Source organism: Strongylocentrotus purpuratus, unplaced genomic scaffold (genome assembly GCF_000002235.5).
Source record: "Strongylocentrotus purpuratus isolate Spur 01 unplaced genomic scaffold, Spur_5.0 spur5_scaffold_14, whole genome shotgun sequence".
Classification (NCBI taxonomy): domain Eukaryota; kingdom Metazoa; phylum Echinodermata; class Echinoidea; order Camarodonta; family Strongylocentrotidae; genus Strongylocentrotus; species Strongylocentrotus purpuratus.
Window position 1 is genome coordinate 28482238 of NW_022145599.1, and position 19294 is coordinate 28501531.

The window sequence follows — 19294 nt, forward strand, 5'->3', positions numbered from 1 at the left end:
ACGTAATAAGTCTCAATTATTTTCCATATATCAGCTTGAATGCAAAACGACATTCAGTAGCAATTAACCTAATTTGTTTACTTTGATGTGTGAATACAGTTTGTAGATTTTTACAAAAAGATAAATACACATCTGCATTTTAAAATGACGTGCTGAAATTGTATTGTGTAAAATTAGTATAACAATGAATGCATAATTTGTTTAGTTATGAACATGTCCAGTTTATAAGATGCCACAGAGAATGATAAAGAGTAGCCAGCTCTTCAGCTGGATGCTTTTTTTCTTCCCTGATCTATTTGGTTAAATTCAGGTAAAACATTTAATGGTCGGCATAATAGCTTGCACTTTTAAAATACTGTTCCCCTTTGCTGCAATAAACTGCCAGGGCAAGATACACTGACAAACTATCTAAGTAAGTTAGTACTGTACATGCTTTGGTCTGTGCAGATACTTTTTCACAACCCCACTTGCCATTCATTCACATGTAGAATATAAAAATCCTGTATTAAACCACGTCATATGTGAAGGAGACTCGATGGTATTTGTCTAATTTATATGTTTTATTTGTCTTATATGCATAGACTGTCCTGGCAATTACTTCCAGTGTCATAACTTCGGCAACTGTCTAGCCCGCAGTGACGTCTGTGATGACCAGCAAGACTGTACTGATGGAAGTGATGAATGGTTTTGCTCTAGTGACCCACCAGGTACATAAGTGTTTCATTGCCCATTGCACAAAGTGCATCATTTCCATTGCATTATTACCTCCATAAGTTGGGCCTGGAAAGGCAATCAGCCAGTATGCCGTTTTTTATGCCTCCGCCACGAAGTAGCCGAAGGCATTATGTTTTTGGGTTGTCCGTACATCCGTCCGTCTGTCTGTACCTCCTGTTCTCGTGATTGCCTGATCTCAAGAACCTATTGTCGGATTTTTGCCAAACTTCGGTCATATACATGTATATACCTTGCAGAGCCAATGAACTGATTAGATTTTGGGGTCATGAGGTGAAAAGGTCAAAGTCATGGGACTCATTATGTATCATTATTATTATATTATCATAAGAACAACTCAGAACATGTACGAATCTTGCATAGCCAATGAATTAACTGACTAGATTTTAGGATCATGAGGTCAAAGATCAAAGGGTCATACATGTTTATGAAAAATAGTTGGTAATCACGATATTCTGATAACCTGTTCTCATGGATCACAATCAAACTTGAATTTTCAAAATTGCTCTGGTTTTGGTTTGTAAAATTGCCGCTTCATTTTCGACTGCATGCAGTCGTAGATCCATTTAGTTTTGAAAGCATTGTTTGCCCTTTTCACCTTGCAATGTCACCCTCACGATATCATGATATCCCCCGCCAGTCAAATGACGCCTCCTGTGCAATGGGATTATGTTTAGAATAGTAGATTATATGATGTAACGCTAAAGTTAGAGGCTCTTGGTACATTTAATATGATGCTCGTAAGCTCCCAATCGGACAGGAGATGCATTCGGTCCAGTTTTGTATGACAGGGGTGTTATCATAAGCAGCATATATATATATATATATGGTAACATGATCACAAAGACTTTCAAGAAATCGACTCAAGGGCAATTATAATATCCCATTGTCTTGCCCTCAGAAATCATTTTCGGATTATGTTGTATGTTGTATTTTCATGTTACTTTAAGTACATCGATCTCTTAAGATGACACAAAAGGCTATTAGCCTGTCTGTAGCTACTATTTGCACATGGGCAGATACAGCTAGGACATTTGTACAGATCTGTAATACCCACTGAGATAAATACAGGATACATGTTCATGAAGTCACGTAATCATTCATTTATGCACCTAAGGTACACTGTATGATACACAGGTCGAATTATTCTTTTCAAGAGGGCAAACAGAAGTTATTCATGAAGAACTTTGGCAGTGGATATTCTATTAATAAATAAATTGATATTTCTCCATATTTAAAAGATCTGGGATATTTTTACCATCTGCTATCAATAAACTGGTCTATTGACATTGCCTGAGGTTGATTTTCTTAAGTCTTTACAATTATGTTAAGTATTGATGATGCGGATCATATTCTAATGCTGCCACCACTACACTACAACTACAATATATGCCATCAACTAGGCCATCAACTAGTCATGTCATCAATTCTATCATTTCACTATTTCTCTCTTTTGGTGCAAGCCAGTCAAGTTTTTATTTTAGGCTTACATCACATTATGTATTATACATTAACTCTTATCCTGCCATAATGAACACAGCCTAATGCCACAGGGCTAATCCCCATTGTGCCAAGCCTCAAATTCCCCCCTGTGCCAAGTTCATTTTGAGACAATCTGATTAACGCGATAGCCTGTGCAAAGCACTAGGCACAGTACAATGAGCATGAACAATAACTGCTATTACAAATGCGAGCAATCACGCATAAAGCACCGAAGCAATGGGTCGCTCGCAGGAATTAAGCAGCCACTCAGTACGTGCTCGCGTGTACAAAGCACTATAACGGTAGCTAGCGTGCAGGTGGCCTTATGGCAGGATATGAGTTAAAGTGTATTTGCACTTTGTTGTTGTTGTTGCTTGGCTTTATGTTTTTCAAAAGGATTATCAGCATTTTAAATTTGGATAATACATTATAATAATACATCCTGTACAAAATAAGTACATTTATTGTCTTATTCATGTTAAACATTTGGACATGTGTAATAATGACTAAGTATGTACATTTCATTGTGTATCGCTATCATGAATGTCTTTAAATCTTTCACAATTGGGCCACTGGCTGTAACAAAATAAAAAAAGATAATAAAACCTTCCTCTAAATTCAATTCAATATCCAGGAAATGATGATATTGATATTGAGCATTCTTTCACAGTATTTAGCAATAATTTAATTAATTTAAAAATAATTTTGTGTATTACCAACAGGGTTTATAGGGCAAGCACATCGTCCATAAATCGGAATACATGTCAGACTACCTTAAAACTGCCATATATTTTTATTATGTTTTCTCCAGATTTCCAGCTATTATACCAATTTCAATGTACACAATGCCCTATCAATCCTTAAGTGACAAACGATATGATTCAAGAAGGGAAAAGCAATAAATGCAGACGGAAACAGCAATTAAATTGTGAAATGATACACAGTATGAGCCTCATTGGGTCATTAAAAAACATGAGGAAGATACATATCAATTTATGTATTTTATTGTATTTCATCACAGATGAAGTAGTCCTTAACACAGGAGAGTGTTTCAACCTGACATCACCTTCATATCCAAACGACTACTCTAACAGACTAAACTATATCTGGACTATAACTGGAGCAGTTGGAGACTCTGGTATACGCATGAAATTCGATGTCTTCTCTTTAGAATCCGGCTATGATTTCTTGGATATCGGGGTTGGTACTTTTGATGGACATTACCTGTACCGATTCACCGGGACATACTCTATTGAAAATCAGGGCATTGCGGAGTCTTCTGTAAGTGCCTCTAAAACACTTTCAGACACTTTCCAAGAACCAGAGTCAGATGGTCGGAAGAAGCGATCAGTTACTTCTGATTTCTGCAGTGCCTCCACATCTTACTACGATTACGGAAGTTTCCCCTATGTTATCCATCTAAACAGTACAAAGATCTGGCTACAAATGACAACAGATTTCATTATTTCCTCTGAAGGCTTTGTCTTGCAGCTTATCTCTACAAGATTTGAAAGTAAGTCCGTCAATTAATTATAGAGACCTTCATCATGCTGTATATGTGTATATATATATACAAAAATGCAAGAAATACATGTAATTGTTATACAATTTCTTCCTGCACAGAGCATTGTTTTGTTTTTTTATTTGTGTATATTCCCGTACTCCAAGTAGAACTCTAGCTTTCCTTTTTTCAATTTATACATATATATATATATATATATGTATGTACATATATAAATATATAAATGTGTTTGTGTGTGAGGGTATGATTAAGGTCACAGAATGAAGAATTGAGTTGAGAAGCAATCATCCTCTGCCATCCTTCAGCTTTTATTTTGCAGATCAAGTTGTTTTGCTTTATATTGCTGTGTGTTTTTCATTAGCAAAATAAAAAGCTGATGAAGCCATGTGGCTGATAGCTTATCATCTGCTTTATCCTGCTTTATATATTATATGAATACATTTATATACATGTACATGTAGTATACATGTACATATGTATGAATTAAATATGTGATTTAAATAGGCAAATTAACAAAAATCTCAAATAACTAGACAAATGAATGTTCATAATTAAATTGAAAGATACAATAATTTGAATTGTACATGCTCTGAGCCCAGTTATTCTCAGTAAAACCATGTTGATATTTGTTTAGGCAGAATGATTAAAAATACGATGCTCATTAGAGAGGTATACATTCACACACTATTGCCAAAAGGGCTTTCTCAAGTAAATTATTTTAAGAAGGATAAATATATTTATATAGTATAGAAGTGGTTCTTAACAATTATGCTGATAAATCTGAAATCATTAGAACTATTTCATATTTAAATTTCAATATGGGTGTTGCTTTCAGAATTCTCCTATATTTCTGTCACATTTGATAGAAATCTGGGCCCTGTTCTATAAATCTTGATATCAATAACAAATGCTATGCTGGGGTTTGGAGTTTGGAAGCGCTTAGTGATTGTAATAAGCGTTTTATAAAAACTTATAGTATTATTATTATGTCCCACAGGAAAATGTTGGTACTATTATACAAAACGTTAATCTAGTACAAAAACGTTAAGTATGGAGAACCACAAACAAAACCAATTTGAATTGAATTTTCCTTACCCAGAAAATGGCGATGAGATACATTTGACTTGCATGTATATATTAAGTACCGGTAAGGAATATTTCTAAATGACTATTCTATTTCCTTGTTTACTTTCATTTTATATATAGTTTATGTTACATGTATATATATATATATGTAATATAGTATATTAAAAATTAGTTTTTAAATTCTTGCAAAAGACAGGGAACCAGACTCGACTAGCACTTGTGCTAACTTCTGGTACCCCCTTTAACAACAAAAGTGTACACATAATATTTTATTTCATTTGTATATACTATATAACATACTTTGTAAAACAATGTTTTACAAATCTTATTCATGTGTAATGTTATTTATATTGTGTTATATTGTTATATTTTATGTAATTATACTTGTTATTATTTTTGTTGTTAATAAACTTAAACTCAATCTCAAACTCATTTCTTAACATGAAAGTCCATTAACCTATTGCTTCTTCTTTTTGTCTTTAAGGTGAATACTTTGAGTGTTCAGATTTGTCGGTTATTCCAGCAGATAAAAAGTGTGATCACATATCAGACTGCCCATCAGGCGACGATGAACATGAGTGTGACAATTATGGTAAATTCCAAGTTTATATATTCTTTTTACTTTATCCATAAATCTGTGATTAGGCCAACTGGCCGTAAATTATTGAATTTCTCAATGAATAAACCATTACCTTACTATTATTACTATTATATTACCTCAATTGCAAGATATTTTTTCCATACATTTCTGACCATAACAAGTGGTTTAGTGTACCTGGAGAATGTAATAAGTTGGTAACCTTTACTGTAGTTAAGATCACATCAAATGTCAAGGAAATTTTTAACTTTTATTTTTACTCCGTCATAAATCGTGATTCTATGGGATGTATGGGACACACAAAAATGAAATAGAATGGACCTTCCCGTAAAGATGTTACTTTGTTGATCTTATTTTCCCAGAATTACTTATATTCTAATTAAAGGCGAAGTCCACCCTAGTATTAAAGGTAATACAAAGTTTTGGTATGTGGTCATGAAATTGGTTCAAATGAACATATTGGAAGCATATGCAATCTTACAATATTGAGTGATCGTTGTCGCGGTTGAAATCGTGTCTAAAGTTATGAAATTGTGAATAATTAAATCTTTATGTTGTATAGCTCCCTTTCAAGGTCAATATATTAATTAAGCTATAAAACAATTTTCTTGACTAAAATAGACCAATTAGCTATTCCCGTTTGGAAATGATATATCACAACTACATGTTCTGAAATTGTCATAGTCGCAACTACCATTGTACGTCCGTAGGTGCTATTTAAAATTTATCAACATTTTTTACTGGGAGCACCGGTTAATTTTTATATTCAACTGATATTCAACTGATGAAAACTTGAAGTTTTCATCAGTGAAACACAAATGGGCAACACTGTAACAAATCATACGAGCTCCGCTATTATTTGCTCTGTACAGAAAATGATATAAACTTTCATATTTGTTTGTTATTCATGACAGAACATATTTGTTTCATGTAGGGTTTGTATATCCAAAAAAGATATATGCAATAATTATTTAGGATGAATATATGATTACAAATTTATAGGTTCTTAGCCCAGGGCAAATGGGAGAGGAGCTTGCAAAGAATGTCACAGAGTTGCCAATTTGTGTGTGATTGATTGCACCTTCTAAAGTTCAAAACTTTCTTATTTTTAATCAGTTTTTGCCCAAACTTTCACTGACCTGTTTCTCTCATTTTCCTGCCTCGATTAAAACCAACTTAATTTCAGGGTAAACTTCTATACTGATATCAAACCCTGACCCGTACTGACCTACAGCAGATAATGATCACTTTTAATTCAATTGATGGGATTAGTTAGTAGGTAAGATCAATATGTGAACAAATTTTATAGGATATATTTTCCACATTTTACAGCAAAAATCCTATTAGTAGAAATTATCATGCTTCCTAGCTGCCCTCAGGGGCGGATCCAGGTGGAGGGTGGGAGTGCATGCCCCTCCCCCCTTTTACCTTCTAAATTGTGTATGCCTCTGCAATGTGGTAGCCGGAGGCATTATGTTTTCGGGTTGTACGTCTGTCTGTACGCCCCGTTCCCGTCCTGTTCCCCTGATCGCATTATCATTAGAACTGACGGATGGATTACTAACAAACTCAGGACATGCAGGCCTATGTATCTTGCAAAGCCAATGAACTGATTAGATTTGGGGGTCATGTGGTCAAAGGTCATTGGGCTCATTATGTATGCAAAAATAGCTTGTGAACACATTATCATTAGAACTGACGGATGGATTACTAACAAACTCAGGACATGTAGGCCTATGTATCTTGCAGAGCCAATGAACTGATTAGATTTTTACGGGTCATGAGGTTAAAGATCGAAGGGTCATACATGTTTATGAAAAATAGCTCGTAATCACGATATTCTGAGAACCTATTAATGGATTACAATCAAACTTAAATTTTAAAAATTGCTTCTTTTTTGGTTTATAAAATTGCTCTTTTTACCAAAGGGATCATTTTCAACTGCGCGCAGTCGAAGATCCATCTAGTTTTTTTTAAATACGTAAATAAATGTTCAGTTTACTCATTCAGAAATACCTCAGAATGTGCCATAAAGCATCTTAATGTTCAAAATTTTCCCGGACTGCAAGCTGTAAAAGTTTCGATCGCGGTACCAATTTTGTACATTTTGCCCCCCCCCCCCCCCCCCCCCCCCCCCCCTCCTACTGGAAAATCCTTGATCCGCCCCTGGCCCTGCTGTCAAAATCATAGCAGATGTGTCCCTGCCCCATGCTGCCCATCACAAAATTTATAACTGTCTCTTATTTTCTTCCATAGATATTGAACTCTCATCTGAAGCCTGGAAGAACCTAACATACCAACTGGCCTACTCTGATTACACTGTTGATGCTACATGGCGGATCACAAACACGAGAGGCCTCAGCGGTTACGCGGTCCAGGTCCGCATGATTCAATTGGGCCAGATGAGCTCATTGGTCATAGGACTAGGACTGGATGATAGCCTTACTGAAACACGGGCTGTGGTCTTGTCTCCTTACTCACCACTGTTGGAGTTGCTTTTTGAATCAGAAGCGTTGTGGGTTCACCTACACTCATATGAGTCCACGGATGCAGCATTTGAACTCGATCTTAGACCTGCTGAGTTCGTAGGTAAGTACATGTATTTAGAAAAAGAATAATCCTTGTGTGCTGCCATTGTATTCAAAATTAACTTTGTCCAACAGGAGTGACGACGGATAGTCAACCAGTTCGAAACGTCGAGCCACTCATCCTCTCCAAGCGCTATAGTTCTCCTTAGAACTATATGCTAAGAAAGATAACAAAAAGTCCTTTTCAGGACTACCACACCCCCAAGAAAGATTACTGAGTCAAAGTCCTTTTCAAGACTCCTCAACCCTCTCTCTCTCTCTCTTACATGGTGCACCCGCAAATCTACTGTATATCTACATCACCATGCAAGCCGACACTTACAAGCAGCATCTATTTGTTTAATGTTGTAAAGTTGTACTTGTTATTAGTACTTTTATGACATTATATGTTTGTATTTATACATGTACAACATGTAGACTATATACATATACATAGTTTTATCTATCTGCAAATATTATGGAAAACTATAGGTCCACGTGTTGGAATGATAAAATGGAAAATGAAATGCATTCGAAAAAGTTTCATGCTTTTTTTAAACAATTTATAAGGAAAAGAATTTACACAAAGTTTTGGTAGTTAATGAAAACAATCGTCTTCCGAAAATTTTGTGTGTATATTTTTTCTATGAACTCTAATAATAAGATGTGTATAACAGTGTTTCCATGGCAATTCTTTTCATGTTTCTATGATAATAGGAGGCCCACTTCTGTGTAGTGAGGGCCGTGTGAACATCAGCAGTAATGCTATTTGTGACGGAGAGAAACAGTGCATTGATGGAAATGATGAAAGAAATTGCAAGCAGCCTAGTAAGTCATAAAAATTCATGTTCTTTAAAATGCTACACTGAATACTAGTAATGTTGTTACACTTTTGAAGACAAATTTAGGAGGCATCCTGAATGGATGACTATGTAGTAAATGGTGTAATTGGAACTTTGGATATTTACAATTTTTGCACAATTGATGTGAACTTTTCATTGGAAATTGTTGAAGGGCATGCAGAGATATGCATGCAAACATCACATGTGACTAAGTTATTTGATACAAATAGAGCTACCTTTTCCTTTGGGTACATTTAGAATATGAGAGCATATAGATACCCTGCAATTCACAAAGAGTGAGATATCATTACCATTATTCATAGTCCCATGATACCGCATTAACAAGCATTATGCCCTTCACAAAACAGGCCCCTTCTGCAAAGTGGACCAAGAGAATGGTACTGTATGTCCACTATATGAAGATTAATGTTCATATTCATTTGACATAGAGAACAGTTCAATTTAATTCAATTCAATTCAATTTGTAATTGTTTTAAAAAAAGTCATATTCACAGTAAAATACAAGAAAACGTGAAATGAGGTTATAAAATGTTCATTGACATAATTATAATAGTTCAATGATAAGTGAAAAGGAGAACTTGTCATCATGAAATCATGCCATAAAGGCATAACAAAATTGCTTAATGTACTTTGATGGTGTGTAGGTCTAGTTTCCTGTAAGTCATTCACAAAAAATCCTCCTTTTGCGTTGCTTTATTTAAAGTTCTCCCAGAAGAGTGTGGGTTGCGCCCTGCCCTGGACGTACATCGTGTCACTCACGGATCAGAGGTTACCATCCTGGGAGAAGCCCCATGGCAAGTTGCCCTCTACGCGAACGGTGCTCGATTTATATGTGGTGCAAGTATCATTGCCAATGATTGGATCCTCACTGCAGCACACTGCGTGTAAGCTATAACAGCATTTTTTTATACTATTGCACTCTATGCAACATTTGTGTTATGTTACCAATTACCCCAAATGAGCTTCCAATGCCACTTTGTACATGCACCAGTTTAGATTTGAACATGGATCAGTAACTTGGTGCATTAATTGTTTGCACTGTATTCATATTTGTGATTGAAGCTCGACGTGGCTGATGATTTGCAGAGAGACATTGATGCAAGAGGAAGTCAGATGTTGATCGCAGGCTGAACATCAAATCTCAGCGGAATGTCTGTGATATTATTGCTTCTGGGAGACATATGAAACACACCTCAACAATTCTTCTTAATTTGTTGATTGACTAATAAGTGATAGCACCTTTTTATCCTCTGGAAAAGGTGCTATATAAATCCAATTATTATTATAATCAGAAAAAGAATTTTAAAAGGCAGAATAATAAGGTATGAAGTTGCCCTTGAGAAGATTTCTCCTTGAATCATGTTTGTTTTTCTTTGTGCAGGGAAGACTTCTACCGGTACTCTCCATTCCAAATTCAAGCAGGAATGCTTACTCATGATACAGCAGGGCAGGTCCATGAAGTATCTGAGATATTTATACACCCGCTGTTTGGCTCATATTCACTTGAAAATGATATCGCTCTCCTCAAGCTATCAACTCCGCTCAATTTCACGGATGCTGTCCAGCCCGTGTGTCTGCCCCCTCCAGGGGATCATCTTCCTGAAGTGGGTTCCTATGTCACGTTTACAGGATGGGGAAGCTTTGGCGAGAGAGGAGGTAGGATTATAATCACACTTTCTACAGCTTTCTTAGATATGTTCATATTTTCACTCAAAATTAATTCAGCCATGCTCACTTTTAATCACTTCACTTATATCTTATTTAACATTGAATACAATGCAATTGCATGGGTTGTTCTTTTATTTTGTTAACTCAGCAGAGGCCACGGTCATCTGCAAGCATTTACGCTTACGACATGTGGTCTCCTGCTTTTTCCTTTTGTATGAAACTTTTATTTTAACTAGAAACAAATTTTGTCAAACTTACATGTTATTTCATCATATTTATTTGTATGTTTCTTTGTATTGATATGAAAAAGTGGAAATAAAACAAAACATACAATATCACAGATAAAAATGAATACCGGCTAATGTAATTTTTGGAAGTTTAAATCACTACATATATGTGCACTTCAAGTTGGCTGAATTTATATATGTCCAGGCTGACAATTTTTTGACAATTTGTTTCAACACATAAAATGGGTGAAATGTCAATTTTTCAAAATATATGACCCAGGAGGGTCTTTTCTTTTCAGAGGACCTATAATAATATGCTGTCCCAAGTTCTGCCCAAGGGAGAAGGCACTTCTCAATGATATTTGTGTACACTACAAATGTGAGAGTTGTCCATGGCAACCTCAAAATGCACTGACCATTGTGACCAAATAGCCAATTTGAGATTCACATAGATTCAGTTATCTCATAATTTAAAACTCATAACTCTTATCATTGGTCCAAATATTTTCAACTTTCACCATTTTGTTTCTCTTATTTTTCTGCTTTCGAACAAATGAACATATTACAAATGTTGGATTGCCCTTTAAAGGTAGGCCTACAATGTCCCATTTGGAGGCCAAAAAAATGAAAAGGTCAAATTTCAATGGCATTTGAAAGACAATACTAATTTAGAACTTCCCTCAAAACAGAAGGGCTTAAAAATGTCTTTTTGTGGAAAAATAACACTTGTTTCATTAAAAAGTCTGATTTTCAGACTCTTGTACCGTACGTTTTGTGCTGCGCAAAGATTCAATCAGCTTAATTTTGGCCAATACAAGAAGTGGATTATTGATGTGGACAAATGCTCATGTACCCTTTACAGCTCACTTTATGTATGTTATTACACAAGAACAAGAGAAATCAGTCTGTCACTCAAAAGTGAAGTCTGACAGTGAAGTCTAGAAAGTAAACAGGTTTCCTTGCATCATTTGAATACTAGGACACTGCTAACGTTTAAATTTCACAGATTGGACATACGTGACATATTCATTATTCCTGCAAAGTTCTACAGAATTTGATGTTGGCTGCAAAAGGGACATAGTGTCTTTAAAGCCTGGAGGGATAAATGGGTGGATAAAATCATGACACCTTTAACATAATGACAGTGTTAATAAAAATGATTTAACTGCGCCATATCTGAACGAGCCTTTAGAGGTATGAACTTCAAACTTGGTATATAGTGAGACAATATGATTGGATATTTTGGGTAAACCCATTGCCTAAACCCAATTCCTGCAAAGTTATACGGAATTCGATGTTGGCTGCAAAAGGGATACACTACCTTTAAAGGTACTATGTCTAATTTGCAGGCCAAAAAAAATCAAAAGGTTAAATTCCAACAGCATATGAAAGATAATACTAATTTAGAACTTTCCTTAAAAAAAAGGGGGGGCTTGAAAATGTCTTAAGTGGGAAGAAAATGACTATTAGTTGTCAAATCGACTTAAGAGCTATAGCGCCAGTAAGTAACAGTCTCATTTTGAGACCATTGTACCGAATGGTCGTACGTTTTATGCTGCGCAAAGATTCAATCAGTTAAATTTTGGCCATTACAAGAAGTGGGTAATTGATGTAGACAAATGTTCATGTACCTTTTTCAGCTCATTTTATGTATGTTATTCCCAAATAAGAAAAAAGCCAGTCAGTCACTCAATAGTGTCTGACAGTGAAGTCTAGCAAGTAAACAGGTTTCCTTGCATCATTTGAATACTAGGACACTGCTAACGTTTAAATTTCACAGATAGGACATACATGACATATTCATAATTCCTGCAAAGTTATACGGAATTTGATGTTGGCTGCAAAAGGGATACACTACCTTTAAAGGTACTATATGTCCCATTTGCAGGCCGAAAAAATCAAAAGTTTAAATTCCAACGGCATTTGAAAGATAATACTAATTTAGAACTTCCCTAAAAAAAAGGGGGGGCTTGAAAATGTCTTAAGTGGGAAAACAACGACTATTAGTTGTCAAATCGACTTAAGAGATATAGCGCCAGTAAGTGACAGTCTCATTTTGAGACCATTGTACCGAATGGTCGTACGTTTTATGCTGCGCAAAGATTAAATCAGTTACATTTTGGCCATTACAAGAAGTGGGTTTGATGTAGACAAATGCTCATGAACCCTTTTCAGCTCATTTTATGTATGTTATTCCCAAATAAGAAAAAAGCCAGTCAGTCACTCAATAGTGTCTGACAGTGAAGTCTAGCAAGTAAACGGGTTTCCTTCCATAATTTGAATATAAGAACACTGCTAACGTTTAAATTTCACAGATAGGACATACATGACATATTCATAATTCCTGCAAAGTTCTACAGAATTTGATGTTGGCTGCAAAAGGGACATAGTGTCTTTAAAGCCTGGAGGGATAAATGGGTGGATAAAATCATGACACCTTTAACATAATGACAGTGTTAATAAAAAATGATTTAACTGCGCCATATCTGAACGAGCCTTTAGAGGTATGAACTTTAAACTTGGTATATAGTGAGACAATATGATTGGATCTTTCGGGTATTATCCATTGCCTACTGGAATAAGGTTGCTCCTATATCAAACAAAGGGGATTCGAGAATTCAGTAGTCAATGGGTTAAGAAGGTCAAGGTCATCAAGTTGTCTAGTATTCATGTAATTAAATAACCTTGTCATCACCATATCAACTATTTCAAAGCTGTTTTAGCTGGGAACTTAACATTTGTATTAAACTAATCTGTATCGCCGTATGGAGACAAGTGATCATACTTTGGTATAGTCAGGTCAAAGGTCATGAAGATACCTATAAGCTATTCAAAATTTAAACCATGATCGTAACAGAGGCATATTGGAGACGCAATCACATTTTGTCTTCAGTTTTTCTATTATTTGGTTTCTTTTATCTGCATTACCATCTATGCTCAATTCAAATATATTTCAACCGTTTTTCTTACATTTTTGAAGGGCCCTTACCTCGTAATCTGCAGAAGGCCAGAGCACCTGTGATACCAAACAACATATGTCAGAGACCTCTGAGAAATTTCTTCCATGTTTTGCCGTCAATGTTCTGTACAATGTACGATACTGGATATCAGGCTTCTTGCACTGTAAGTCATACTGTCCTTCATACAACATACATGTATTTTCAAACTTTTTTTAATGTTATTTTCAATAATCTACATCCATTTGTTTTGAAGCAGACCAACAGTCCATGACAAATATCTAATGCAATTTATGGGGATCAAAACTTAGAGTTTGTGGTGTTTTAAAAAAAAATGACATCACCGAACTGATGAGTCCACCCACGTTTCTTTGATAAAAAAATAGATACCATGCCATGCCTGTAGAAGAATACAGAACCAAAAGGAATACGGCACCAAATGAAAGAATACAGCATCAATATTAATATAGAACAAATACCTGCCTTTTTGTTTTGGCTCAATTTATTTTCCTTTTGTATGCCCCTATCCCCACCCCTTCAGAAGAAACCAGTCTCATGGCACTACTGAGATATGTAATCGTCAGACCATTTCAGGCCAATGTTATCATCATTTTGTAATTTTTTTGAACTTCTTCAAATGAAAGAGTTTCATTTGGTGTGTCACTTTGCTCTACTTATAGCCAGTAACGAAAGCGAACTCAGAAGGCAAACAAATCTGTTGTGTAACAGTACCTATATAGCTATGATATAACTTCAAACAGAATATATATTTGTCATCACTCATTCCCTTTTTTCCCCATTTAGGGTGATAGTGGGGGTCCACTGGTACAGGAGGTGAACGGTCGCTGGACTATCTATGGCATCACTAGCTGGGGAATAACCTGTGGCGAAGCATACTCGCCATCAGGCAAAACTCGAGTTTCAAGTTTTATCGATTTCATCTATAAGACAATTCGAGAGAATTAATCAAAATTATACTCATACGTCCAATCACTATAAAGCCCATAGCAAATTTACGTCAAAACAATTGCAAAGACAAAGGTCCATTTCTACTTATTCAGTTAAAGCCAACCCTAGGGCTAAGATCACTTTTAACAAAGCAAAGCTTATACTTTAATAAGTTGAACGAAAGCTAAAGCCCAATTTTAGTAGAATATGGGCCTTATGGATTTCAGACTAGATGCTTTATCAAATTATTCTCTACAAATTGCTATAAAACATGGCAAATTTTTGTAAATACGATCATGAGGAGAGATAAATTAATTAAATTATTCTTTATGAATCATTTTAAAAGCTCATGGAAAATTGATGTCGAATTGATCGCAGAGGCTTATTTTTTTAATAAATTTTATCTTTAAGACCATTCTAGATTACGGTAATCCAATTATTCTTAGCAGTTCACTTTAGATTTATGTGTATGATTATAAACATGACATGAATAATTTAATTCTATTAAGTGTTTTTTCTTTTCTATATATGAAAATTACATGTCTTTACATCATGTGGGTAAATTTGATCAGTGTAGAATTATTAGTGTAATTTGCTAATGTAATTAAATCAATTTTACTTATCTTAAAAGATTAATGGTACTTTTCATGCCATGTTTGTTTATTGCATTAATAGTTACAGAATGATAAAAGTGTAAAAGAATTTATTGGTTTAAATGTCCTTTATTATATCTTTGTTAAGGTATGAAATCCCACTTTCTGTAGGGATAATTTGTATTATGCAGTTTGAAAGACAATCATATTTTACAGATAACTTTATGATAGCAAACGATACAAGGAATGTAATAGGATATTATGACATAATGATGATTATAAAACGGGTTCTAGAATGCAGGCAATTTAATTGGTCAAAAGACAACACATGACCATGCATCAGACTTTCCTACCACCCCTACAGTGCAAACAAAAATTCCCATTAAAAAGTGGCTGAGATGCGCCTAAGCGTATTCCTGGTGGGAACACTATTAAGACGCGACGAAATACACGCAGTTTCGAATGGAAGGACATTGATGCATGCACTGTGACGCGTATTAAACTGTTTGTCTGCCCGCTTATTTGATATTAATCAATAAAGCAAATGATGGCCTTCATAACTGTACAACTCTTGGCAATTTGATTGGGTATGTTGCTTATTTCTTGACTTTATAACCACATTGCCGACCCGTTTTATAAATGTAATTATTCAAGTTTTGGAGCTTGTGTATTCAAACAGTGATATAGACTCTAATCTGTTAAGTCACAATGAGCTTGATAATGACTTTGACAAGTCTTGTCCATTGTCCGAAAGTAACTTAATTTGTGTGCAGTGCATATTCACTAATGAACTCACAAACATAAATTATTTGTATATTATAGATTAATTGGAAATTAGTTTTTTTTACATACATATGTCAAAAAGTGTAATGAATTATAGTTAATGGCGTATATTTTTGTTATTTCATAATTATTGCAGGGACCCAATTAAAGGGAGATTAATTTTTAAGTATTTTTGCTGTAAAAGCCATTTCTTAGGGGTCCATAATATGCTAGTATATGTTTATTATATGAAAATTAATCAATGTATGGTGGGGGGCCTGTGTCTGTAATCTTTGAAATATGTCTTGAATTTGTAGACTATATTTTAATGGGAAATTGGTTTTATGTACCAAACATGTTTATCAAATAGTGTAATGAATTATAGTTTATGGTGTATATTTTTGTTGTGTCATATCAATTAAGATGCTGCTTGTAAGTGTCGGCTTGCATGGTGATGTAGATATACTGTAGGTTTGCGGTTGCACCATGTGTGAGAGAGAGAGAGAGGTTTGAGGAGTCCTGAAAAGGACTCTGACTCGGTAATCTTTCTTGGAGGAGTGTAGTCCTGAAAAGGACTGTTTGTTATCTTTCTTAGCATATAGTTCTCAGGAGAACTATAGCGCTTGGAGAGGATGAGTGGCTCGACGTTTCGAACAGCTAGTCAACCTGTTCGAAACGTCGAGCCACTCATCCTCTCCAAGCGCTATAGTTCTCCTGAGAACTATATGCTAAGAAAGATAACAAACAGTCTTTTCAGGACTACACTCCTCCAAGAAAGATTACCAAGTCAGAGTCCTTTTCAGGACTCCTCAAACCTCTCTCTCTCTCTCACACACATGGTGCAACCGCAAACCTACTGTATATCAATTAAGATGTTGCTTAATAATTATTGCAGGGACCCAATTAAACGGATATGAATTTTTAAAGTATTTTTGCTGTAAAAGCCATTTCATAGGGGTCCATAATATGCAAGTATATGTTTATTATATGACAATTAATCAATGTATGGTGGAGAGGCCTGAGTCTGTAATCTTTAAAATATGCCTTCAATTTGTATACTATATTTTAATGGGAAATTGGTTTTATGTACCAAACATATGTTTATCAAATAGTGTAATGAATTATAGTTTATGGTGTATATTTTTGTTATTTCATAATTATTGCAGGAACCCAATTAAAGGGAGATGAATGTTTAAGTATTTTGGCTGTAAAAGCCATTTCATAGGGGTCCATAATATGCAAGTATATGTTTATTATATGACAATTAATCAATGTATGGTGGAGAGGCCTGGGTCTGTAATCTTAAAAATATGTCTTCAATTTGTATACTATATATTAATGGGAAATTGGTTTTATGTAGCAAACATATGTATATCAAATAGTGTAATGAATTATAGTTTATGGTGTATATTTTTGATGTGTTATATCAATTAAGGTGTTGCTTAATAATTATCGCAGTGACCCAATTAAGGTAAGATGAATTTTTTATTACTTTTCTGTAAAAGTCACTTCTTAAGGACTCATTTTATATACAGGGTGTCCCATAAATAACGGACAAGCATAGTTCCAGTAGCATGGTGCAAATGGCAACAAGAGATGGGAAATCTTTGGAGAAGGAAAATGTTACCAAATCCACCAAAATTGGTCGAGTATTTCTTTTCTAGATACCTTTAACAAAACAATGTTGACTACCTCATCTGGCAGTCTTCCCTGCAGAAAACAACGTAGGACTGCGTTGTTTAAGAAATGGTATTATAACAGAGATTTGGTCAAGCTGTAATAAATGTCAGGTAGCACACAAACATAACATTCCACACACATTTTTATTTTTCATGCATTTGTCAACGACACACAGACATAGAATTAAACAAATTGTTTAAGAAAGCAGTTTCATTGAAAACAAACAAATTTGAACTTCTCCCTAAAACGAAAACACTTCTACCAAATTTTGTGAAAACTGGTATTTTTCATGTGAAAAGATTCTCCTTCTGGTGGTTTCCGTGAATGTGACTCCACATTATTGGAAGCATGCTAGTCCATTTTTATTAGGCCACCATGTACTATTCCCCAAATTTTGAAGAGGCCAAATCAAGATTAAAGATCTGAACATGAAAAAATAGTGCAGTTTTTTTTATATTGAAAAAAAACAACTGTTCCTATGTGGGGAAAGGAGTGGGTCACCTGGAGAGACTTTCTCTATTCAAGGATGCTAAGGTTTCCCTTTTCGCTTTGAAAATTGTCTGACGAGCAAAACTGAAGGAGGTTTCTCCAAAAAAATGTTTAAATTGGCGAGGTCACTTGAATCCACGGAACCCCTAGGTACTTTTATTGGCCTTTAGTAAGTCTCTGTCATAGACAGGGACGCTACACAGACAAAGGGCATCTAGCCATATCTTTTTTATTGATTCTTTCTCTTCACATAAAGTGTCGGTGTGTTCCTATTAACTGATTTTTACCTCTTTTAAGAATTACGTTTCTTTGTAAGTTCCATTTAGATTCTACACAATTTGATAAAAATAAAGATTCTAGTAAAGTACGCAGAAATACACGTTTTCTCTCCGATTTGTTCTTGTAAAAGAGTGCATAGGAAATTTTAAGTTCTAGTACTAGTTGTAACGGAATGTATAGTATTGAGGACCTAATTATATTTGTATAAATATGAATGTATAATATCAAGGTCATCCATAAACCCATCATACCTACATGCATACATTCATATTTTTGATATAAATATATATGTATATATAGGCTATATATATGGGTGTGTGTAGACAATAGATAATAATAATGATAATAATAATAATACATTATTATAATGATCATTATGCTTATAATAACTATCAATATTATTATTAGTAATAAAAGTGATAGCATATAGTAGTAGTAGTATTACACGTACGAGTAGCATTTAAAGATTCACAAAAGTGAAATTCTTTCCTGTTGGTCGTAGGTATAGTCCTGTAGAAGTTTTTCAGACCTGGAAAACTTGATAAGTACAAGGTTTTTTTTGTTGATTTGTGTTCTAGATGGATATTAAAGTAAATTCAGCCTGGTTGCCAGCTAGGCAACCCTGGGCAACTTTTTTAATAGCCCTATTAGCATAATCCTCTAATTAGCATATGTGCAATATGTAATGATGTTGCTAATCTCAATCCATCTCATGAATTAAAGTCTTTGAAAAGTGATTTACAATGTTGCATTGCACCATTTTTAGGCTTTATAGATAAACAATGACAATGAAATCCATACATTGTACATTGTTTTTATTTCTACATTTTCAAAATAGAAC

General features: G+C 34.8%; 1 protein-coding gene across 2 annotated transcripts in view; it reads left to right on the forward strand.

Annotated features, from left to right (window-relative positions):
- Positions 1-16468, forward strand: part of LOC100889984 — a 56073-nt gene extending 39605 nt beyond the window's left edge. For both annotated transcript variants that reach the window (XM_030984632.1, XM_030984633.1), the window contains 9 exons: positions 582-707; positions 3236-3727; positions 5307-5414; positions 7677-8009; positions 8705-8815; positions 9554-9734; positions 10232-10506; positions 13726-13868; positions 14507-16468. In XM_030984632.1, coding sequence (XP_030840492.1) covers positions 582-707; positions 3236-3727; positions 5307-5414; positions 7677-8009; positions 8705-8815; positions 9554-9734; positions 10232-10506; positions 13726-13868; positions 14507-14668 — 1931 coding nt within the window. In that variant the 3' untranslated portion in view covers positions 14669-16468. The remainder of the gene's footprint in view (positions 1-581; positions 708-3235; positions 3728-5306; positions 5415-7676; positions 8010-8704; positions 8816-9553; positions 9735-10231; positions 10507-13725; positions 13869-14506) is intronic.
- The last annotated feature ends 2826 nt before the right edge of the window (positions 16469-19294 follow it).